This window comes from Coregonus clupeaformis, chromosome 5, assembly GCF_020615455.1.
Source record: "Coregonus clupeaformis isolate EN_2021a chromosome 5, ASM2061545v1, whole genome shotgun sequence".
Classification (NCBI taxonomy): Eukaryota; Metazoa; Chordata; class Actinopteri; order Salmoniformes; family Salmonidae; genus Coregonus; species Coregonus clupeaformis.
The window spans coordinates 43,958,716-43,983,767 of record NC_059196.1 but is presented as its reverse complement, the minus strand read 5'-3'; the positions used below and the strand labels follow the sequence as shown (position 1 = coordinate 43,983,767).

The window sequence follows — 25,052 nt, the reverse complement described above, 5'->3', positions numbered from 1 at the left end:
GGAAGGGAGAGGAGGAGACGGGGATAGGGGAAGGGAGAGGTGGAGACGGGGATAGGGGAAGGGAGAGGTGGAGACGGGGGTAGGGAAGGAGGTGGAGACGGGGATAGGGAAGGGAGAGGTGAAGACGGGGATAGGGGAAGGGAGAGGTGGAGAGGGGGATAGGGAAGGAGAGGTGGAGAGGGGGATAGGGAAGGGAGAGGAGAGGAGAGGGATAGGGAAGGGAGAGGTGAGACGGGGATAGGGGAAGGAGAGGTGGAGAGGGGGATAGGGGAAGGGAGAGGTGGAGAGGGGGATAGGGGAGAGGAGAGGTGGAGACGGGGATAGGGGAAGGGAGAGGTGGAGACGGGGATAGGGGAAGGGAGAGGTGGAGAGGGGGATAGGGAAGGGAGAGGTGGAGAGGGGGATAGGGGAAGGGAGAGGTGGAGACGGGGATAGGGGAAGGGAGAGGTGGAGACGGGGATAGGGAAGGAGAGGTGGAGACGGGGGGTAGGGGAAAGGGAGAGGTGGAGACGGGGATAAGGGAAGGGAGAGGTGGAGACGGGGTTGGGGAAGGAGAGGTGGAGACGGGGATAGGGGAAGGGAGAGGAGGAGACGGGGACAGGGAAGGGAGAGGTAGACGGGGATAGGGAAGGGAGAGGTGGAGACGGGGATAGGGGAAGGGAGAGGTGGAGACGGGGATAGGGAAGGGAGAGGTGGAGACGGGGATAGGGGAAGGAGAGGTGGAGACGGGGATAGGGAAGGAGAGGTGGAGACGGGGATAGGGGAAAGGAGAGGTGGAGACGGGGATAGGGGAAGGAGAGGTGGAGAGCGGGGATAGGGGAAGGGAGAGGTGGAGACGGAGATAGGGAAGGGAGAGGAGGAGACGGGGATAGGGGAAGGGAGAGGTGGGAGACGGGGGATAGGGGAAGGGAGAGGTGGAGAGGGGGATAGGGGAAGGGAGAGGTGGAGACGGGGATAGGGGAAGGGAGAGGTGGAGACGGGGATAGGGGGAAGGGAGAGGTGGAGACGGGGATAGGGGAAGGAGAGGTGGAGACGGGGATAGGGAAGGGAGAGGAGGAGACGGGGATAGGGGAAGGAGAGGTGGAGACGGGGATAGGGGAAGGAGAGGTGGAGACGGGGATAGGGGAAGGGAGAGGAGGAGACGGGATAGGGGAAAGGGAGAGGTGGATAGGGGGATAGGGGAAGGGAGAGGTGGAGACGGGATAGGGAAGGAGAGGTGGAGACGGGGATAGGGGAAGGGAGAGGAGGAGACGGGGATAGGGAAGGAGAGGTGGAGACGGGGATAGGAAGGGAGAGGTGGAGACGGGGATAGGGAAGGAGAGGTGGAGACGGGGATAGGGAAGGGAGAGGTGGAGACGGGGTAGGGGAAGGGAGAGGTGGAGACGGGGATAGGGGAAGGAGAGGTGGAGACGGGGTAGGGGAAGGGAAAAGGTGGAGACGGGGGATAAGGGAAGGGAGAGGAGGAGACGGGGATAGGGAAGGGAGAGGTGGAGACGGGGTAGGGAGGGAAAGGTGGAGACGGGAGATAAGGGAAGGGAGAGGTGGAGACGGGGATAGGGAAGGGAGAGGTGGAGACGGGATAGGGGAAGGGAGAGGTGGAGACGGGGGATAAGGGAAGGAGAGGTGGAGACGGGGATAAGGGAAGGGAGAGGTGGAGACGGGGATAGGGAAGGGAGAGGAGGAGACGGGGATAGGGGAAGGGAGAGGTGGAGACGGGGATAGGGGAAGGGAGAGGTGGAGACGGGGATAGGGGAAGGGAGAGGTGGAGACGGGGATAGGGGAAGGGAGAGGTGGAGACGGGGATAGGGGAAGGGAGAGGAGGAGACGGGGATAGGGGATGGGAGAGGTGGAGACGGGGATAGGGGAAGGGAGAGGTGGAGACGGGGATAGGGAAGGGAGAGGTGGAGACGGGGATAGGGAAGGGAGAGGTGGAGACGGGGATAAGGGAAGGGAGAGGTGGAGACGGGGATAAGGGAAGGGAGAGGAGGAGACGGGGATAGGGGAGGGGAGAGGTGGAGACGGGGATAGGGGAAGGGAGAGGTGGAGACGGGGATAAGGGAAGGGAGAGGTGGAGACGGGGATAGGGGAAGGGAAAAGGTGGAGACGGGGATAGGGGAAGGAGAGGTGGAGACGGGAGATAAGGGAAGGGAGAGGTGGAGACGGGGATAAGGGAAGGGAGAGGTGGAGACGGGGATAGGGGAAGGAGAGGTGGAGAGCGGGCATAGGGGAAGGGAGAGGTGGAGACGGGGATAAGGGAAGGGAGAGGTGGAGACGGGGATAAGGAAGGGGAGAGGAGGAGACGGGAATAGGGAAGGGAGAGGTGGAGAGGGGGATAGGGGAAGGGAGAGGTGGAGACGGGGATAGGGGAAGGAGAGGTGGAGACGGGATAGGGGAAGGGAGAGGGGGAGACGGGGATAGGGGAAGGGAGAGGTGGAGACGGGATAGGGGAAGGGAGAGGTGGAGACGGGGATAAGGGAAGGGAGAGGTGGAGACGGGGATAGGGGAAGGGAGAGGAGGAGACGGGGATAGGGGAAGGGAGAGGAGGAGACGGGGATAGGGGAAGGGAGAGGTGGAGACGGGGATAGGGGAAGGGAGAGGTTGAGACGGGGATAAGGGAAGGGAGAGGTGGGAGACGGGGATAAGGGAAGGAGAGGAGGAGACGGGGATAGGGAAGGAGAGGTGGAGACGGGGATAGGGGAAGGGAGAGGTGGAGACGGGGATAAGGGAAGGGAGAGGTGGAGACGGGGATAAGGAAAGGGAGAGGAGGAGACGGGGATAGGGGAAGGGAGAGGAGGAGACGGGGATAGGGGAAGGAGAGGAGGAGACGGGGATAGGGGAAGGGAGAGGTGGAGACGGGGATAGGGAAGGGAGAGGTGGAGACGGGAGTAGGGGAAGGAGAGGTGGAGACGGGGATAGGGGAAGGGAGAGGTGGAGACGGGGATAGGGAAGGGAGAGGTGGAGAGGGGGATAGGGGAAGGGAGAGGTGGAGACGGGGATAGGGAAGGGAGAGGTGGAGACGGGGATAAGGGAAGGGAGAGGTGGAGACGGGGATAGGGGAAGGGAGAGGTGGAGACGGGGATAGGGGACGGGAGAGGTGGAGACGGGGATAAGGGAAGGGAGAGGTGGAGACGGGGATAGGGGAAGGGAGAGGTGGAGACGGGGATAGGGGAAGGGAGAGGAGGAGACGGGGATAGGGGAAGGGAGAGGAGAGGAGAGGAGAGGAGAGGAGAGGAGAGGAGAGGAGAGGAGAGGAGAGGAGAGGAGAGGAGAGGAGAGGAGAGGAGAGGAGAGGAGAGGAGAGGAGGTGATGATAGAGGAACTTGAGTCCTTCTGTCACCCAACCTAGAATACCTCACAATCAAATGCAGACCGTATTATCTCCCAAGAGAATTCTCTTCGGTTATAGACACGGCCGTGTATATCCCCCCTCAAGCCGATACCACGACGGCCCTCAAAGAACTTCACTGGACCTTATACAAACTGTAAACCATATATCCTGAGGCTGCATTTATTGTAGCCGGGAATTTTAAAAAAGCTAATTTGAGGACTAGGCTGCCGAAGTTCTATCAACATATCGACTGTTGTACTCGCGCTGCTAAAATCCTCGACCATTGCTATTCGAACTTTCGGGATGGTTATAAGGCCCTCCCCCGCCCTACTTTCGGCAAATCTGACCACGACTCCATTTTGCTTCTCCCTTCCTATAGGCAGAAACTCAAACAGGAAGTACCTGTGCTAAGGACTATTCAACGCTGGTTTGACCAATCGGAATCCACGCTTCAAGATTGTTTTGATCACGCGGACTGGGATATGTTTCGGGTAGCTTCTGAAAATAATTTAGACATATACACTGAAACGGTGACAGAGTTTATCAGGAAGTGTATAGGTGATGTGGTGCCCACTGTGACTATTAAAACCTACCCTAACCAGAAACCGTGGATAGATGGCAGCATTCGCGCAAATCTGAAAGTGCGAACCACCGCGTTAAACCATGGCAAGGTGAAAGGGAATATGGCAGAATACAAACAGTGTAGCCTCGAAACCTTAATGACTTGGAGAAGATCTGCAAAGAGGAGTGGGACAAAATCCCTCCTGAGATGTGTGCAAACCTGGTGGCCAACTACAAGAAACATCTGACCTCTGATTGCCAACAAGGGTTTTGCCACCAAGTACTAAGTCATGTTTTGCAGAGGGGTCAAATACTTATTTCCCTCATTAAAATGCAAATCAATTTATAACATTTTTGACAAGCGTTTTTCTGGATTTTTTTGTTGTTATTCTGTCTCTCACTGTTCAAATAAACCTACCATTAAAATTATAGACTGATCATGTCTTTGTCAGTGGGCAAACGTACAAAATCAGCAGGGGATCAAATACTTTTTTTAATCACTGTATATGTATATATTCTTAAATCCCATTCCTTACTTTTTTGTGTGTATTGGGTATATGTTGTGTAATTGTTAGATATTACTGCACTGTCGGAGCCGCTATAACATCTGCTAAACACATGTATGTGACAAATACAATTTGATTTGATTTGATTTGATTTGATTTGAGGAGAGGAGAGGAGAGGAGAGGAGGAGTGGAGAGGAGGAGAGGAGATGAGAGGGGAGGAGAAGATAGGAGAGGAGAGGAGAGAGAGGAGAGGAGAGGAGAGGAGAGGAGAGAGAGGAGAGGCGAGGCGAGAGAGAGGAGAGGAGAGGAGAGGAGAGAGAGGAGAGGAGAGGAGAGGAGAGGAGAGGAGAAGAGAGGAGAGAGAGGAGAAGAGGAGAGGAGAGGAGAGGAGAGGAGAGGAGAGGAGAGGAGAGAGAGAGAGGAGAGGGAGGAGAGAGAGGAGAGGAGAGGAGAGGGAGAGAGGGAGAGAAGAGAGGAGAGGAGAAGAGAGGAGAGGAGAGGAGAGGAGAGGAGAGGAGAGGAGAGGAGAGGAGAGGAGAGGAGAAGAGAGGAGAGGAGAGGGGAGGAGAGGAGAAGATAGGTTGACTCACCGATGAAGTAGGCAAGCAGTAAGACCAGTGTGACGGAGGTGAGGATGGCGCTGAGAGCCGCACATTTCCAGTTGCAGTGCTTGTAGGGCTTCTTCAGGCTGAACGCCGGTCTGGAGAAGGTGTTTCTGGGTAACGGGCGTGGTGGCGGGGAGTAGACCGTGCTGGAGGTCAAAGGGTAACCCGGTGATGTCGTACAGTACATTGGAGACGTCCCCCCTGGCTTAAACAGGAAGTGCCTACAGAAAGGAGACAGTCTCTCAGACTCGCCTTAAAACCACAAGTCACTGTCCTTCCAAAGGATCCAAACTTTAGACCTGCATAACTCCGACTTTCACCTCATGCATCTCAAATGGCACCGTATGACCTTTATATAACAGTTCTTTTGACCAGGGCACGTCGATGTCAACGGGAGATTTGCATAAAATCTTGAGTTATACACGCAGATCTGAAGATAGGATTCATCTCAGGGAAGGCATTATATACCATCCCTTACATTACATCATAATGACATAATTAACAAACAGGGAAGTGAAGTGGAAGAACAGTCTCTTTTACTCGTCAGTAACTCTTTCTGCTGTTGCCATAGCCACTCGTCGGCTAGGTTACCAAGAACGCTCGGAACACTCCGACAAAGCGGGGTCTAGTCCAATCGAAACAGGGGATCAATATAACATCTAATTTACAGCACTAGTGACCGCAGCACTAGTGACCGCAGCAGGCCTCCTGTTAATTCATGCCTCTGTGGTGACTTCATAATTCACTCCTCCATGCGTCAGAGGATCACTCCAACAGGGTAGCAGGCTCCCAAATGGCTCCCAATGCCCATAGAGCTCTGGTCAAAAGAAGTGCACTACATAGGGAACAGGGTGCCATATGGAACGCACCTTCCTGTATAAATATATAGTCGGCTGAGGCTGAGGCTAATGCATTGCATAGGAGGCTGAGCAGCCGGGCTGTGTATTAGTCCCTTGGCTGGTTCCCGGTATAAAACATGTAGTGCTGTACGTTGAACAGAATGTACTCTAGACCCAGTGGGCTTTATGATGAAACCCATCACAGAGGCAGTGGCGGAGGCAGTTTTTACTGACACGTTTATGGGACGCTTCCAGAGTGATGGTGACATGAATGTGAATGGGATGGCACAACATATTGTATGTAAGTCACTGGAACCATGTCTTATGGAAAACATTGCCTGTAGAGATACCAAATATGTCAGACGTATGCTGTTGCTAGGGGTAGAAAGCAGCGCGATCACATTTACATTTACATCATTTAGCAGACGCTCTTATCCAGAGCGACTTACAAATTGGTGCATTCAACTTAGGATAGCCAGTGGGACAACCACTTTTTTTTTTTTTTTTTTGGGGGGTGGGGGGGGGGGTAGAAGGAATACTTTATACTATTCCAGGTATTCCTTAAAGAGGTAGGGTTTCACATTGTGTGTAGTGTATTCATCAGAAAACTGAGTTTGTCAAACAGAGCATGGTATTATCGATTGTTAAGTCACGTTAATACCAATCCGCAACATCAGAGTCTGAAGCTAAATCGAGTCGGGCGTTAAATGATTAGCAGTGTCTACATTCAAGGTGTTTGATGACGACCTCACAACATACAAAGTGTCATGGCAAAAAGCTGATCAAGATCCTACTGTAATCGTCATGGTAACCAGCCAGACGGTGTGTGTCATGCAGCATACCCTTCGTGGTGTGGGGCAGCCTCCCCCTCCCTGCGCGCGGTGCCCAGAATGTCCATCTCTAAAGGGTAGTCCTGTAAAATCTCTAGGAATGTCTGCTTTGCTATGTTTCTACACACACACACAGGACATGGAGACATGGAGAGATGGAGATGAAGCAGACATGAGTGAGACATTGAACAAACATGCGTTCCATACTGAAATACAGACGCAAGACAACAAGAAGTATGTGATCGCCAAACAACAACAACAACAACAACAACAACAACAACAACAACAACAACCAGAGATATCCAGATAGACAAGGTCACAAAGACAAAGAAATCAAATCGCCCTTATGGAACTATTCTGGTGTAGGCATAGTTAGAATGTCTAGAAAACATCTAGAGAACGTCTAGAGAACGTCTAGAGAATGTCTAGAGAATGTCTAGAGAACTTCTAGAGAACGTCTAGAGAATGTCTAGAGAACTTCTAGAGAACGTCTAGAGAACATCTAGAGAATGTCTAGAAAACATCTAGAGAACTTCTAGAGAACGTCTAGAGAACTTCTAGAGAATGTCTAGAGAATTTCTAGAGAACTTCTAGAGAACGTCTAGAGAATGTCTAGAGAACTTCTAGAGAACGTCTAGAGAACGTCTAGAGAACTTCTAGAGAATGTCTAGAGAACGTCTAGAACCTCTCCTTCCCTCCGACTCCCCCTAGGGAATCTTCATACCTGGTATTGTATGAACCCTGCCCTTCTCTGCACGCGTCCTGTTCTTCTCTGATAAACATTAGAGTATTCTGGCTGCTTCATGGGTAATAGGAGGTTAGAAGAGAACAATGGCAGGACTTTAGTTTCAGATCAAACCCACTTTTGCTGTAGTACTGTAATAAGCTTAATGTTAATAATGTTCTTTTGACATATCCCACATACTGTAACACTTCATCACTTAATAATGCCTGTTCTGTACATTTCATTAATAATACTGTGTTATAGATGAGAACTTCCTTGCTGACATTAAAGGAGAAAGGCAAGCTCAACAAATCGGTGTCACGTAACTTACGTCCTGCAATAATGTGATCGGTTGAAAAGTAAAGAGTAGAGCACCGTTCCATAAGGGAATACTGCTGTAACAATGCAGATGTAAGAAATGAACCATCCACATGCAACGTAACGGTACAGGGCAGGCTGGGGCTGGGGCTGGGGCTGGGGCAGGGGCAGGGGCTGGGGCTGGGGGCTGGGGCTGGGGCTGGGGGCTGGGGGCTGGGGGCTGGGGCTGGGGGCTGGGGGGGCTGGGGCTGGGGGCTGGGGCTGGGGCTGGGGCAGGGGCAGGGGCAGGGCAGGGGGCAGGGGCTGGGGCTGGGGGCTGGGGGCTGGGGGCTGGGGGCTGGGGCTGGGGGCTGGGGGCTGGGGCTGAGACTGGGGCTGAGACTGGGGCTGAGACTGGGGCTGAGGCTGAATACATTCAATAGAAACAAGAGAAAAGTGTTGTTGTTGTTGTGTTTTTGGGACCATGGCATGGTGCTCCAGGCCACTAGCGAGATCTGTTGGTTGTCTTGGCGCTCCAGGCCACTAGTGAGGTCTGTTGGTTGTCTCACAAACCCCTCGCTCCGGGGGACGTATTCAATGTTTTATAAAGAGAGAGAGAGCGAGAGCGAGAGAGAGAGAGAGAGAGAGAGAGAGAGAGAGAGAGAGGGGACAGGACCATTCTATTAACCCAGTTAAAAGGACAGACGATGTTACTAATGGTTTCACTTTATCAGTGGAATTCTAATAATTGATAGTTTGTTATTTTATTTTTATTTTCTCAGGGTTGATTTATATTGGTTTCTCTCCTCTCCCTCTCCCCCAGTCCGCCATCTGTTCTGCCTCTCCTCCAGGGAATACCTGTGTGGGATTAGCGTTGGAGCTGTACCACATTTAATCAGTCATTACGCCACTAACTGTCCTTCCACAAACTGAAATGAACACTCATTTTCCTGTTGACTGGTCACACTGAGCCCACCGTGAGGAGGAAGGAACAGACAGGACGGAGTCCCAAATCGCACCCTATTAGGGATGGGACTACTGTACTGTAGCCGGCTGTGCACCTTGCCAAATTACAGTTTTTCTCCATTGGTTTGGCTCATTTCTGAAACAGAAATTACATTCTCAAAACTACATGGACAAACCTCCAAACCACTTGGCAATTGTTCACAACAGAATTGAATTTCATTCATTTCATCAAATTGCAAATGTCTAAGTACATGTCTCAATGTCTCAGTACATCTTTGCAAATGATTAAGACAGGTAGCCTACATTTAGCACAATTTCCAAGTGAATAGATCTTGTTGATCTAAACTGATTGTTGATTCTCAGTCTAATGGTTGTTCGCTCCAAAACGTGTCAGCGTCATTTCATTGTATAAGTCATCACATGCACAATAGTCTGTTCAATTGTCAAAATTAGTCAAGAACATAATACCATGAATACCATATATGAATCCCTTTGGAACATTTGATAAATTTATTACAGCAATTGACAGTCAGGTGAAACTAGAACTTGACTAACGAAGGAGGAGTTTCACACATCTCAGATGACCAATCAAACAGTATGTTTAGTTACCTGACAGGTGCTGTCCATGACTGTGAATGCTGCCAAACATGTATGTAAAGAGCTTGACCATGCAGGACCAGTACAATTTCTGAACATGGAGGCACCTGGCCAAGTAAATGAACAAGGGCAACTGCCTGCTCGAGGAAGAGGAAGAAGAAGAAGAGGAGGAGGAGGAGTAAGGGTGCGTGGTGGTGGAATAGGGGAAGAGGCCGAGGAGCACGAAGACACCATGCTGTCCCGGATGAAATTCGGGCCACAATTATAGACCATGTCATCAACCATGGCCTCACAATGGCGGAGGCAGGTCGCCGAGTGCAGCCTAATGTGCCTCGCTCAACAGTCTCCTCCATCATCCAAACCTTTCGTAGGGAAAACAGGTATGTAGTCAGTCAATGATGGAATTATATGTTGTATAGGACAGGACACTGTGCATAGAGCAAGAAATATATTTATTTACATATTTACCTATTCATTTAGTGTGTGTGTGTGATAGGCCTACAGTAATATCTTACCTCAATGGGATGTTATGATACTAAAAATGACAAGAAAAACATTGGAGAAAATAAACTATGGAATAGTTTATTTTCTACAGTATTGATGATACAGTTTACAGTAGTATTCCAGTCACTGTGCAGTGATGCATTAGAATTGTGGTAAAGTTACTGTAAGTAAAACAACAATACAATTACATAGGTAACTCATTCTGTAAGGAATACATAAGGTATACATTACTACGAATGGAGTGTTGTCCTTTGACTTCTATATCTAGGATTGGACGACAACCTTGCACAGGTGGCAGAGGAAAACTTCTCAATGAACAACAAGAACAAGAGATCTGTAACATGGTGATGGCAAATAATGCCATCACATTGAGACAGATCCGCGCTGCAATCCTACAAGACAATGCCATATTCCAAAATGTCAACTCTATAAGCATCTCCACAATAGACCGGATATTGAAGAAGCATCAGATGACAATGAAGCAAATTTACAGGGTACCATTTGAGAGGAACTCTGATAGAGTGAAAGAGCTAGTGTACCAGTATGTACATGTAAGTCAGTTACTGGTTGTCCATCATTATAACATTTTACAATTAAGCAGTGGTTCCCCAAACTTTTTGGCTTCAGTACCCACTTTACCTGATTTGTGTATCCAGGTAATCCAGGTATGGAAGTATTTGATTTATCTGACTTCAACATTTCGCCTAAAAACTGCAGCTTACTGTATGATGCAATTATCATTATAATCCTTATTTTGAAGAATATAACATACAATAAGAAAAGGGGTCAAAGAGCTGCAATTAGTGCCTCCCATGTAAATCTATCTAATACTGTGGGTTTTACTGTAACATTTCAGTAAGTCTAGTCATGATGATTTCCCCCCCCCTTTCTGTCAAATACCCCCTGTAGTACCTCTGCATAGGGGTACATGTACCCCAGGTTTGGAACCACTGGAGTAGTGGCCAGTAGTATATTGAACTTGTGGAGAACATAGAACATTCCTATGTAATTGTCTGTAACTGTAGTGTATGACTCTTCTGTATGACTGATTTGATGTTTTCTTTTTACGCTATTGTAGAGAATAATGGCATTGGAAGGAAACGAGACCCATCACATCCTCGTGTTTGTGGATGAAGCTGGCTTCAACCTGGCCAAGGGCCGAAGACGTGGCCGTATATTATTGGCCACCGGGCCATGGTGGATGTCCCAGGCCAGCGAGGGGCAATATAACTATGTGTGCTGCCATATCGAAGAATGGTGTGGCCACTCACATCCCCAGTCTTGGCCCATACAATACACAGAAGCTCCTCATCTTCTTGGACCGCCTTCATGTTGATTTGATCCCTGAAAATGAGAGCGGTCTCGTAGGGCCTCACCTACACAATATGTCATTGTATGGGACAATGTGAATTTCCACCGTGGCCCGCTCATCAGGCCTGGTTCACTACTCATCCAAGGATGGTCATGGTGTTCCTACCACCTTACTCTCCTTTCCTCAATCCTATTGAGGAGTATTTCTCCGCTTGGAGGTGGAGAGTGTATGAGCATCGGGCTCAAGATCAGAGGTCCCTGCTCCATGCAATGGACGCTGCGTGTGAGGATATTACAGGAGATCAGTGTAGGGGATGGTTGCGACATGCACGCCGTTTCTTCCCTGCATCGCAAGGGAGAATATACGCTGTGATGTGGACGAGAATCTGTGGCCAGACAGACAGCAGCGTGTGGATGGCCAGGAGGGTGAGGACAGCGACCAGTGAAGAACTGTTAGTTGTGAAACTCCAGCTTTATTTACAGCACTGTAGGCTGCATATAATTTTCATTGTTTTTTGTTTGTGTGTTAATATTACAGTATATTATGCTGTATACATTTTCTTTTACTCTGATGTATGGAAGTTACTTTATGTGTGTGAATGATAATGGTTACAATTTCCTTGGCAGTATGAGTGCAATGTGTGATGTCAAACCTTGGAGGCTACTCTTACCCTAAAATCCTATTTATTTTTTTCAGTTTTATACACAATTGTATTCTGTTAGCTAGACAAAAAACAGTACAGTAACCATTGTCAATGAAGGACTGGGCTAAGACTGAAAGGTGGACATGAGGGATATTTCAATGGTCCTCTGCCATAGTGACAAAACATCTAAACATTTTGACTTGCAGTGCTTACACAATGCCAAAGGGACGAAGCATTTTGGGGGCACTGACTGTTTAAATGAGAAGGAAATTTAGTTTTGACACATGCGTGAACTGTTTTGGGGAGAGGTATGAGCTTTTGCAGGTGAACCATGGTGTTGTGCCGAACCACTCCACGTTATTTTGGCTAAAGCACCAAGAGTGTTGAGAACGTCCGGTCTGTTTCAAGAAATGAGCCAAAGCAATTGAGAAGGATCTTTGCCATTTTCGTGGCACTGACTCCTTATATGGGAAAAGGAATTTAGTTTTGAAGCATGAGTGAACAGTTTTAGGAGAGATATGAGCTTTTGCAAGTGAGCTATAGTGTTGTGCTGAACTGTAAGACTGTTTTGCCAAATGATCTTAGAGTTTTGAGAATGTAATTTCTGTTTCAAGAAATGAGCCAAACCAATGGAGAAAAACTGTAAGTCCCCAACTCTCCCGTCACTTTCGGTTTTACTAGATACAATAATTAAATATATCTACATTTGGATTAAAATCCCCAAAATGTAAGTCTCAGCTGTATTCCTAGAACTGACACAGTTCCAGCCACCACTATTCCCTGTGGAGAAATATCCGGCTGGTTTACATTTCTAAACATCTAGCTGATATCCTTGTGGTTTGGGTAGAAATACTCCTTCCCTCCTGTTGGAGAAGAAAAACAGGACCATGAAGCATCACAAGGCATGTTTGAGCTACACCTGTCACTCAGTGATTTCCCTGTGCTATGACTGAGGACTGACTAACTGACTGACTGACTGACTGACTGACTGACTGACTGACAGAGAGACATACTGACTGACTGACTGAGAGAGACAGACTGACTGACTGACTGACTGACTGACTGACAGACAGAGAGAGACAGACTGACTGACTGACTGACTGACACACTGACAGACAGAGAGACAGACTGAGAGAGAGACAGACTGACTGACACACTGACAGACAGAGAGAGACAGACTGACTGACTGACAGAGAGACAGACTGACTGACTGACAGAGAGACAGACTGACTGACACACTGACAGACAGAGAGACAGACTGAGAGAGAGAGAGACAGACTGACTGACACACTGACAGACAGAGAGACAGACTGAGAGAGAGACAGACTGACTGACACACTGACAGACAGAGAGACAGACTGAGAGAGAGACAGACTGACTGACTGACTGACTGACTGACAGAGAGACAGACTGACTGACTGACTGACAGAGAGACAGACTGACTGACTGACTGACAAGAGATGACAGAAGAGAAGACTGTACAAACGACGACCAGAGAAGACACACACTGACAGACAGAGAGACAGAGAGAGAGCAGACTGACTGCACACTGACAGACAGAGAGACAGACTGACTGACACACTGACAGACAGAGAGACAGACTGACAGAGAGACAGACTGACTGACACACTGACAGACAGAGAGACAGACAGACAGAGAGACAGACTGACTGACACACTGACAGACAGAGAGACAGACAGACAGAGAGACAGTGTGGAGCTGTTAAAGACCACACCTCTTCAGAGCAACACTAGTCAGCTCCACTTCACACCCTGAGAGTCTCCTAGCCAGGAGGAGCGGGCCAGAACATAGCGATTGATATGAAATAAATCAACACTAAGGTGGGGAAAAGCCGAGCACGCCACTCTGAATGGTGTTTCACCACAGCTCTGTTTTCTCATCCAGCCTGATTATAATTGCACAGCCAGATGAAACAAAATGCTTGCTGCCCAGATGGCACCCTTTTCCCTATATACAGAAAAAGGTGCAATCTAGAACCAGAGGGTTCTAAATGGAACACAAAAGGGTTCTACCTGGAACCAAAAAGGGTTCTACCTGGAACCAAAAAGGGTTCTCCTATGGGGACAGCCGAATAACCCCTTTGGAGCCGTGTAGTGCACTATTATGACCAGGGGCCATAGGAGACGCAGCAACAAGATGACCAGGGGCCATAGGAGACGCAGCAACAAGATGACCAGGGGCCATAGGAGACGCAGCAACAAGATGACCAGGGGCCATAGGAGACGCAGCAACAAGATGACCAGGGGCCATAGGAGACGCAGCAACAAGATGACCAGGGGCCATAGGAGACGCAGCAACGTGACCAGGGGCCTAACACAACAAGATGACCAGGGGCCATAGGAGACGCAGCAACAAGATGACCAGGGGCCATAGGAGACGCAGCAACAAGAGTCTCTCTCCCACACTGTCAGGACCATTGACTTCTGACAGGAACAAAAATACAACACTTTTCTCTTGTTTCCCAGTGAATTGTATTCTACAGCTAGTACAGTATGCAGCACATACAGCCAGCCAGTCAACCAACCAGTCAACCAGCCAGCCAGTCAGCCAGTCTGCCAGTCAACCAACCAGCCAACCAGCCAACCAACCAGCCAGCCAGCCAGTCAGCCAGCCAGCCAGTCAACCAACCAGCCAGCCAGCCAGTCAACCAGCCAGCCAGCCAGCCAGCCAGCCAGCCAGCCAGCCAGCCAGTCAACCAGCCAGCCAGCCAGCCAGCAAGTCAACCAACCAGCCAGCCAGCCAGTCAGCCAGCCAGTCAGCCAGCCAGCCAGTCAACCAACCAGCCAGTCAGTCAGCAAGCCAGCCAGCCAGCCAGTCAGCCAGCCAGCCAGCCAGCCAGTCAGCCAGCCAGCCAGCCAGCCAGTCAACCAGCCAGCCAGCCAGCCAGCCAGCCAGTCAACCAGCCAGCCAGCCAGCCAGCCAGCCAGTCAACCAACCAGCCAGCCAGCCAGCCAGTCAGCCAGTCAACCAACCAGCCAGCCAGCCAGTCAACCAACCAGCCAGCCAGCCAGCCAGTCAACCAACCAGCCAGCCAGTCAGCCAGCCAGCCAGCCAGTCAGCCAGCCAGCCAGCCAGTCAGCCAGCCAGCCAGCCAGCCAGCCAGCCAGTCAACCAGCCAGCCAGCCAGCCAGCCAGCCAGTCAACCAGCCAGCCAGGCAGCCAGCCAGTCAACCAACCAACCAGCCAGCCAGCCAGCCAGCCAGTCAGCCAGTCAACCAACCAGCCAGCCAGCCAGCCAGCCAGTCAACCAACCAGCCAGCCAGCCAGCCAGCCAGCCAGTCAGCCAGTCAGCCAGTCAACCAACCAGCCAGCCAGCAAGTCAACCAGCCAGTCAACCAGCCAGCCAGTCAGCCAGTCAGTCAGTCAGCTAGTCAGTCAGTCAGCCCGTCCGCCAGCCAGCCCCCCAGCCAGCCCGCCAGCCAGCCCGCCAGCCAGCCCCTTCAAGGGATATCCACTGTCTGGATAGTACAGGAGTCATGCCTCAGTCATATCATGGTATTACATTTACATTTACGTCATTTAGCAGACGCTCTTATCCAGAGCCACTTACAGTTAGTGAGTCATTTAGCAGACGCTCTTATCCAGAGACACTTACAGTTAGTGAGTCATTTAGCCGACGCTCTTATCCAGAGCCACTTACAGTTAGTGAGTCATTTAGCAGACGCTCTTATCCAGAGCCACTTACAGTTAGTGAGTCATTTAGCAGACGCTCTTATCCAGAGCCACTTACAGTTAGTGAGTCATTTAGCAGACGCTCTTATCAAGAGCCACTTACAGTTAGTGAGTCATTTAGCAGACGCTCTTATCCAGAGCCACTTACAGTTAGTGAGTCATTTAGCAGACGCTCTTATCCAGAGCCACTTACAGTTAGTGAGTCATTTAGCAGACGCTCTTATCCAGAGCCACTTACAGTTAGTGAGTCATTTAGCAGACGCTCTTATCCAGAGCCACTTACAGTTAGTGAGTCATTTAGCAGACGCTCTTATCCAGAGCCACTTACAGTTAGTGAGTCATTTAGCAGACGCTCTTATCCAGAGCCACTTACAGTTAGTGAGTCATTTAGCAGACGCTCTTATCCAGAGCCACTTACAGTTAGTGAGTCATTTAGCAGACGCTCTTATCCAGAGCCACTTACAGTTAGTGAGTCATTTAGCAGACGCTCTTATCCAGAGCCACTTACAGTTAGTGAGTCATTTAGCAGACGCTCTTATCCAGAGCCACTTACAGTTAGTGAGTCATTTAGCAGACGCTCTTATCCAGAGCCACTTACAGTTAGTGAGTCATTTAGCAGACGCTCTTATCCAGAGACACTTACAGTTAGTGAGTCATTTAGCAGACGCTCTTATCCAGAGCCACTTACAGTTAGTGAGTCATTTAGCAGACGCTCTTATCCAGAGCCACTTACAGTTAGTGAGTCATTTAGCAGACGCTCTTATCCAGAGCCACTTACAGTTAGTGAGTCATTTAGCAGACACTCTTATCCAGAGCCACTTACAGTTAGTGAGTCATTTAGCAGACGCTCTTATCCAGAGCCACTTACAGTTAGTGAGTCATTTAGCAGACGCTCTTATCCAGAGCCACTTACAAATTGGTGCATTCACCTTATAGCCAGTGGGACAACCACTTTACAATGTTTTACATTTTTGTCCACATTTTACATTTTTTATATATATATATATATATATATATTTTTTTTTAAATATTTTTAAAAATATTTTTTTCTATGTATTTTTTATTTATTTTTTACAAATTATTATTGTTAATTATTATAATTATTTTTTTATATTTTTTTTTTGTAGGGGTGGGGTGTGTGGGGGGGATTGTTTTTATACTATTCCAGGTATTCCTTAAAGAGGTGGGGTTTCAAGTGTCTCCGGAAGGTGGTGAGTGACTCCGCTGTCCTGGCGTCGTGGTGGAGCTTGTTCCACCATTGGGGTGCCAGAGCAGCGAACAGTTTTGACTGGGCTGAGCGGGAACTGTGCTTCCGCAGAGGTAGGGGGGCCAGCAGGCCAGAGGTGGATGAACGCAATGCCCTCGTTTGGGTGTAGGGACTGATCAGAGCCTGAAGGTACGGAGGTGCCGTTCCCCTCACAGCTCCGTAGGATAGCCTCATGTCTCAGTCATATCATGGTATTACAATGGGCAGCAGACTGTCAGAGGAAGCTGCGTTAATTCAACCAGCAGGCCAACAAGTCCACACATAAGGTCAATATTAGGGACAGGAGTGTTCCCTGATCATGTGACCTAACTAGGCAAACTCTAGGACCTAGTTAAAGGCTGACCAGGTCACATGATCAGGGAACAACTCCTGTCCCTGGTCATTCTATAGCAGGGGTCTCCAACTCCAGTCCTGGAGAGCTACTAGGTGTTCTGGCTGGGCTAGAACAAAACCCTGCACATACACTAGCTTGGAGTTGGAGACTCCAGATCTTTAGAACGCTAGAGGCCTTGTAGAGACTTGGAAGGGTCTGAGGTGGGATGTGTCCCAAATGTAACCCTATTTCCTATATAGAGCCCTATGGGCCATGGTCTAAAGTACTACACTATATAGGGAACAGGGTGCCATTTGGGACACATTGGTGTAATGTTATTGTAGAGTGTAATCCCATACCTGGTCTCCAGGGGGATGTTGCTGTTTAGCAGCCAGTTGTCATGGGCGGAGCCTGAGTCCTGGACACTCCCCTGGCCCTCAGGAGGGGCGGAGCTGTCTGTGGGGGCAGGGCTGGGGTTGGAGCGGGGCTGTCCCCTGTTCAGAGAGTTGATGGAGGCAGCATGGTGCTGGTGGTTAGGGGAATGGGACATGGACAGGGGAGGAGTCCGCAGGCGAGAGGAGTGGTTCTGAAACACACCGTCTGGAGACATGGGGGAGAAAAGAAAAAAAAAAACATGTTCCTGCTTTAGACAGCTTTCAGTAGGGAGACAGACAGAAAGAGAAAACATGTCATTACATTACATTAAACTAGATTTTTTGTTCTGTTGTTCACAGATATTTGCTTTGCGTATAGAAAATGCACTGCGTTTAAAAATCCACAACAACAAGAGAGACATGGAGACAATAACGGTTTAGAAATATTTCAGTAGTGTATTCAGTCATTTCATTTTATATAGACGTTTCAGACATCTGAGACATGGTTTGTGAAATGCAGTTAGATACAGAAATGTTCCGAGCTTCTGTTGTGATAAAAGAGACACATCCCAGGTTTCTGACGTTCATAGAGATATTCCCTCAGGTTGAACAAAGGTCTGTGAAGCTGGGTTTCTACGTTTATGTGTGGGTACACAAAGTGACAAAGAGAGAGCGAGAGACAGAGAGAAAGAGAGAGAGAGAGAGAGAGAGAGAGAGAGAGAGAGAGAGAGAGAGAGAGAGAGAGAGAGAGAGAGAGAGAGAGAGAGAGAGAGAGAGAGAGAGAGAGAGAGAGAGAGAGACAGAGAGAGAGAGAGAGAGAGAGAGAGTGACAGATACAGAGACAAAGACAGAGAGAGACAGAGAGAGAGAGGGACAGAGAGAGAGAGAGAGAGAGAGAGACAGAGAGAGAGAGAGAGTGACAGATACAGAGACAAAGACAGAGAGAGACAGAGAGAGACAGAGAGAGAGAGAGAGAGAGAGACAGACAGAATGTAAAAACCTAAGAAAGAAATTGAGAAACCTATCCAACCAAAAACATAGAGACCCAGAAAACCTGAGCCTACGCCTTCACTATGGTGAATCACTAAAACAATACAGAAATACACTACGGAAAAAGAAGGAACAGCATGTCAGAAATCAGCTCAATGTAATTGAAGAATCCATAGATTCTAACCACTTCTGGGAAAATTGGAAAACACTAAACAAACAACAACACGAAGAGCTATCTATCCAAAACGGAGATGTATGGATAAACCACTTCTCCAATCTTTTTGGCCCTATAACAGAGAACAAACAGCAAAAAAATATACATGATCAAATGCAAATCTTAGAATCAACTATTAAAGACTACCAGAACCCACTGGATTCTCCAATTACATTGAATGAACTACAGGACAAAATACAAACCCTCCAACCCAAAAAGTCCTGTGGTGTTGATGGTATCCTCAATGAAATGATAAAATATACAGACCACAAATTTCAATTAGCTATACTTAAACTCTTTAACATCATCCTTAGCTCTGGCATCTTCCCCAATATTTGGAACCAAGGACTGATCACCCCAATCCACAAAAGTGGAGACAAATTTGACCCCAATAACTACCGTGGGATATGCGTCAACAGCAACCTTGGGAAAATCCTCTGCATTATCATTAACAGCAGACTAGTTCATTTCCTCAGTGAAAACAATGTACTGAGCAAATGTCAAATAGGATTTCTACCAAATTACCGTACAACAGACCACGTATTCACCCTGCACACCCTAATTGACAAACAAACAAACCAAAACAAAGGCAAAGTCTTCTCATGCTTTGTTGATTTCAAAAAAGCTTTTGACTCAATTTGGCATGAGGGTCTGCTATACAAATTGATGGAAAGTGGGGTTGGGGGAAAAACATACGACATTATAAAATCCATGTACACAAACAACAAGTGTGTGGTTAAAATTGGCAAAAAACACACACATTTCTTTCCACATGGCCGTGGGGTGAGACAGGGATGCAGTTTAAGCCCCACCCTCTTCAACATATATATCAACGAATTGGCGAGGGCACTAGAACAGTCTGCAGCACCCGGCCTCACCCTACTAGAATCTGAAGTCAAATGTCTTCTGTTTGCTGATGATCTGGTGCTTCTGTCACCAACCAAGGAGGGCCTACAGCAGCACTTAGATCTTCTGCACAGATTCTGTCAGACCTGGGCCTTGACAGTAAATCTCAGTAAGACAAAAATAATGGTGTTCCAAAAAAGGTCCAGTTGCCAGGACCACAAATACAAATTCCATCTAGACACCGTTGCCCTAGAGCACACAAAAAACTATACATAACTCGGCCTAAACATCAGCGCCACAGGTAACTTCCACAAAGCTGTGAACGATCTGAGAGACATGGCAAGAAGGGCCTTCTATGCCATCGAAAGGAACATAAAATAAAAAATAAAAAATAAAATTTGACATACCAATTAGGATCTGGCTAAAAATACTTGAATCAGTTATAGAACCCATTGCCCTTTATGGTTCTGAGGTATGGGGTCCGCTCACCAACCAAGAATTCACAAAATGGGACAAACACCAAATTGAGACTCTGCATGCAGAATTCTGCAAAAACATCCTCCGTGTACAACGTAAAACACCAGATAATGCATGCAGAGCAGAATTAGGCCAATACCCGCTAATTATCAAAATCCAGAAAAGAGCCGTTAAATTCTATAACCACTTAAAAGGAAGTGATTCCCAAACCTTCCATAACAAAGCCATCACCTACAGAGATATGAACTTGGAGAAGAGTCCCCTAAGTAAGCTGGTCCTGGGGCTCTGTTCACAAACACAAACAGACCCCACACAGCCCCAGGACAACAACAACAACAACAACAACAACAACACAATTAGACCCAACCAAATCATGAGAAAACAAAAAGATAATTACTTGACACATTGGAAAGAACAAACAAAAAAACAGAGCAAACTAGAATGCTATTTGGCCCTAAACAGAGAGTACACAGTGGCAGAATACCTGACCACTGAGACTGACCCAAACTTAAGGAAAGCTTTGACTATGTACAGACTCAGTGAGCATAGCCTTGCTATTGAGAAAGGCCACCGTAGGCAGACATGGCTCTCAAGAGAAGACAGGCTATGTGCACACTGCCCACAAAATGAGGTGGAAACTGCACTTCCTAACCTCCTGCCAAATGTATGACCATATTAGAGACACATATTTCCCTCAGATTACAGCGATCCACAAAGAATTTGAAAACAAACCCAATTTTGATAAACTCCCTTATCTACTGGGTGAAAAACCACAGTGTGCCATCACAGCTGCAAGATTTGTGACCTGTTGCCACAAGAAAAGGGCAACCAGTGAAGAACAAACACCATTGTAAATACAGCCCATATGTATGTTTATTTATTTTCCCTTTTGTACTTTAACTATTTGCTCATCGCTACAACACTGTATATATACATAATATGACATTTGAAATGTATTTATTCTTTTGAAACTTCTGAGTGTAATGTTTACTGTTAATATTTATTGTTTATTTCACTTTTGTTTATTATCTACTTCACTTGCTTTGGCAACGTTAACATACGTTTCCCATGCCAATAAAGCCCTTAAATTGAATTGAAATTGAATTGAAATTGAATTGACAGAGAGATAGATAGAGAGACAGAGAGAGGGCTATTTCTGGTCCTACCCCCCTGCCCTATTCTTTCTACTGTCTCTGTCCTGATGGGACCTGGCTGATTACTGATGGCTACATTAGCAGCTCTAAGTCACACAAGCTGTTTTTCAAAGCACCCCAGTTACCCATTCTCTACTAAATCCCCACTATTTCAAGCTCATAATTTCTCCCTAACGACCTCTTCCACTGAATGCCCTGCTTTCTGCCTGCCACGGAGCCCTGTGACCAGGGATGGGAGTTAAGCTATGCCACTAGCCCCAGGATGGGAGTTAAGCTATCCAACTAGCCCCAGGGTTCTGTTGCACTTCTCAGAACCAGCTAATGGATAATAATAATAATAATGGATAATGGTTAGTGATGCAGTGGTCTAAGGCACTGCATCACAGTGCTAGCTGTGCCACTAGAGATCCTGGTTCGAGTCCAGGCTCTGTCGCAGCCGGGAGACCCATGGGCGGCACACAATTGGTCCAGCGTCGTCCAAGGTAGGGGAGGGTTTGGCCGGCAGGGATGTGGGTTCATTTCCCACGGGGGGCCAGTATGAAAAAAAAAAAAAAACATGTATGCATTCACTAACTGTAAGTCGCTCTGGATAAGAGCGTCTGCTAAATTACTAAAATGTAAATGTAAAATGTGGAATGTCAGTGGGGTTAGTAGGAATAGTGGTCTACTATATGTTTCATCCCTGTCAAAGTGACAGAGATCCAGAGTTCCTCTGTGGAGATGGGAGAACCTTCCAGAAGGACAACCATCTCTGCAGCACTCCACCAATCAGGACTTTATGGTGGAGTCGCCAGACGGAAGCCACTCCTCAGTAAAAGGCACATGACAGCCCACTTGGAGTTTGCCAAAAGGCACCTAAAGGATTCTCAGACTATGAGAAACAAGATTCTCTGGTGAAGCATGGTGGTGGCAGCATCATGCTGTGGGGGTGTTTTTCAGTGGCAGGGACTGGGAGACTAGTCAGGATCGAGGGAAAGATCCTTGATGTACAGAGAGATACTTGATAAAAACCTGCTCTAGAGCACTCAGGACCTCAGACTGGGCTGTAGGTTCACCTTCCAACAGGACAACGACCCTAAGCACACAGCCAAGACAACATAGGAGTGGCTTCGGGACAAGTCTCTGAATGTCCTTGAGATGGCCCAGCCAGAGCCCAGACTTGAACCCAATCGAACATCTCCGGAGAGACCTGAAAATAGCTAAGCAGCGACGCTCCCCATCCAACCTGACAGAGCTTGAGAGGATCTGCAGAGAAGAATGGGAGAAACTCCTCAAATACAGATGTGCCAAGTTTGTAGTGTCATACCCAAGAAGACTTGAGGCTGTAATCACTGCCAAATGTGCTTCAACAAAGAACTGAGTAAAGGGTCTGAATACTTATGTAAATTTAATATCACTTTTTTTTTTTTTTTTTTTAATTTGCAAAAATGATTTTAAAAAACTGTTTTTGCTTTGTCATTATGGGGTATTGTGAAAAGATTGATGAGGGGAAAAAAACATTTAATCAATTTTAGAATAAGGCTGTAACCTAACAAAATTTTGAAAACATCAAGGGGTCTGAATACTTTACGAATGCACTGTATGTGTAGACCACTGCTCCCGAGTTGCGCAGCGGTCTAAGGCACTGCATCTCAGTGCTTGAGGCGTCACTACAGACCCCCTGGTTCGATTCCAGGCTGTATCACAACCGGCCGTGATTGGGAGTCCCATAGGGCGGCGCACAATTGGCCCAGCGTTGTCCTGGTTTGGCCGGTGTAGGCCGTCATTGTAAATAAGAATTTGTTCTTAAATGACTTGCCTGGTTAAATAAAGGTAAAATAAAAAAATAACGAATATGTACACTACCGGTCAAAAGTTTTAGAAGGGTTTTCATTCAAGGGTTTTTCTTTATTTTGTACTATTTTCTACATTGTAGAATAATAGTGAAGACATCAAAACTATGAAATAACACATTTGGAATAATGTAGTAACGTAAGAAGTGTTAAACAAATAAAAATATATTTGAGATTTGAGATTCATCAAATAGCCACCCTTTGCCTTGATGACAGCTTTGCACACTCTTGGCATTCTCTCAACCAGCTTCATGAGGTAGTCACCTGGAATGCATTTCAATAAACTGTTGTGCCTTCTTAAAAGTTAATTTGTGGAATTTATTTCCTTCTTAATGCGTTTGAGCCAATCAGTTGTGTTGTCACAAGGTAGTTGTGGTATACAGAAGATAGCCCTATTTGGTAAAAGACCAAGTCCATATTATGGCAAGAACAGTGCAGTCGCAAAAAACATCAAGCGCTATGATGAAACTGGCTCTCATGAGGACCGCCACAGGAATTGAAGACCCAGAGTTACCTCTGCTGCAGAGGATAAGTTCATTAGAGTTACCAGACTCAGAAATTGCAGCCCAAATAAATGCTTCACAGAGTTCAAGTAACACACACATCTCAACATCAACTGTTCAGAGGAGACTGCGTGAATTGCTGCAAAGGCCTGGTCGAATCGAGCAAAGGACATTAGACCGGTGGAAATGTGGACATCTGTCCTTTGGTCTGATGAGTCTAAATTTGAGATTTTTTGTTCCAACTGCCGTGTCTTTGTGACACCCGGTGTTGGTGAACGGATGATCTCCGCATGTGTATATCCCACCGTGAAGCATGGAGGAGGAGGTGTTATGGTGTGGGGGTGCTTTGCTGGTGACAATGTCTGTGATTTATTTAGAATTCAAGGCACACTTAACCAGCATGGCTACAACAGCATTCTACAGCGATACGCCATCCCATCTGGTTTGGGCTTAGTGGGACTATCATTTGTTTTTTAACAGGACAATGATCCAACACACCTCCAGGCTGTGTAAGTTATTTCTGTACATAATGTTTCTGCCATCGTCTCTTATAACCAAAAAGAGCTTCTGAATATCAGAAGCCATGGATTACAGGTCACATCTGCACTGAGCTAAAGGGTAGAGCTGCCACTTTCAAGGAGCGGGACTCTAACCCGGACGCTTATAAGACATCCTGCTATGCCCTCCGACGAACCATCAAACAGGCAAAGAGTCAATACAGGACTAAGATTGAATCGTACTACACCGGCTCTGACGCTCATCAGATGTGGCAGGGCTTGCAAACTATTACAGACTACAAAGGGAAGCACAACCGCGAGCTGCCCAATGACACAAGACTTCCAGACGAGCTAAACCACTTCTATGCTCGCTTCGAGGCAAGCAACACTGAAGCATGCATGAGAGAACCAGCTGTTCCGGATGACTATCTGATCACGCTCTCCGTAGCCAATGTGAGTAAGACTTTTAAGCAGGTCAACATTCACAAGGCCGCAGGGCCAGGTGGATTACCAGGACGTGTACTCCGAGCATGTGCTGACCAACTGGCAAGTGTCTTCACTGACATTTTCAACATGTCCCTGACTGAGTCTGTAATACCAACATGTTTCAAGCAGACCACCATAGTCCCTGTGCCCAAGAACACTAAGATAACCTGCCTAAATGACTACCGACCCGTAGTACTGACGTCTGCAGCCATGAAGTGCTTTGAAAGGCTGGTCATGGCTCACATCAACACCATTATCCCAGAAACCCTAGACCCACTCCAATTTGCATACCGCCCCAACAGATCCATAGATGATGCAATCTCTATTGCACTCCACACTGCCCTTTCCCACCTGGACAAGAGGAACACCTATGTGAGAATGCTATTCATTGACTACAGCTCAGCATTCAACACCATAGTGCCCTCAAAGCTCATCACTAAGCTAAGGATCCTGGGACTAAACACCTCCCTCTGCAACTGGATACTGGACTTCCTGATGGGCCGCCCCCAGGTGGTAAGGGTAGGTAACAACACATCTGCCACACTGATCCTCAACACGGGGGCCCCTTAGGTGTGCGTGCTCAGTCCCCTCCTGTACTCCCTGTTCACCCATGACTGCATGGCCAGGCACGATTCCAACACCATCATTAAGTTTGCCGACGACAGAACAGTGGTAGGCCTGATCACCGACAATG

General features: G+C 47.7%; 1 protein-coding gene across 1 annotated transcript in view; it reads right to left on the bottom strand.

The window, feature by feature from the left end:
- The window catches only part of tenm4 (teneurin transmembrane protein 4), a 586,910-nt gene that overhangs the window by 297,380 nt on the left and 264,478 nt on the right, over positions 1–25,052 (bottom strand). Inside the window, exons 4-5 of the mRNA XM_041876707.2 lie at positions 17,345–17,585; positions 4,986–5,221 (exon numbers count right to left, since the gene is read on the bottom strand). Coding sequence (XP_041732641.2) covers positions 4,986–5,221; positions 17,345–17,585 — 477 coding nt within the window. The remainder of the gene's footprint in view (positions 1–4,985; positions 5,222–17,344; positions 17,586–25,052) is intronic.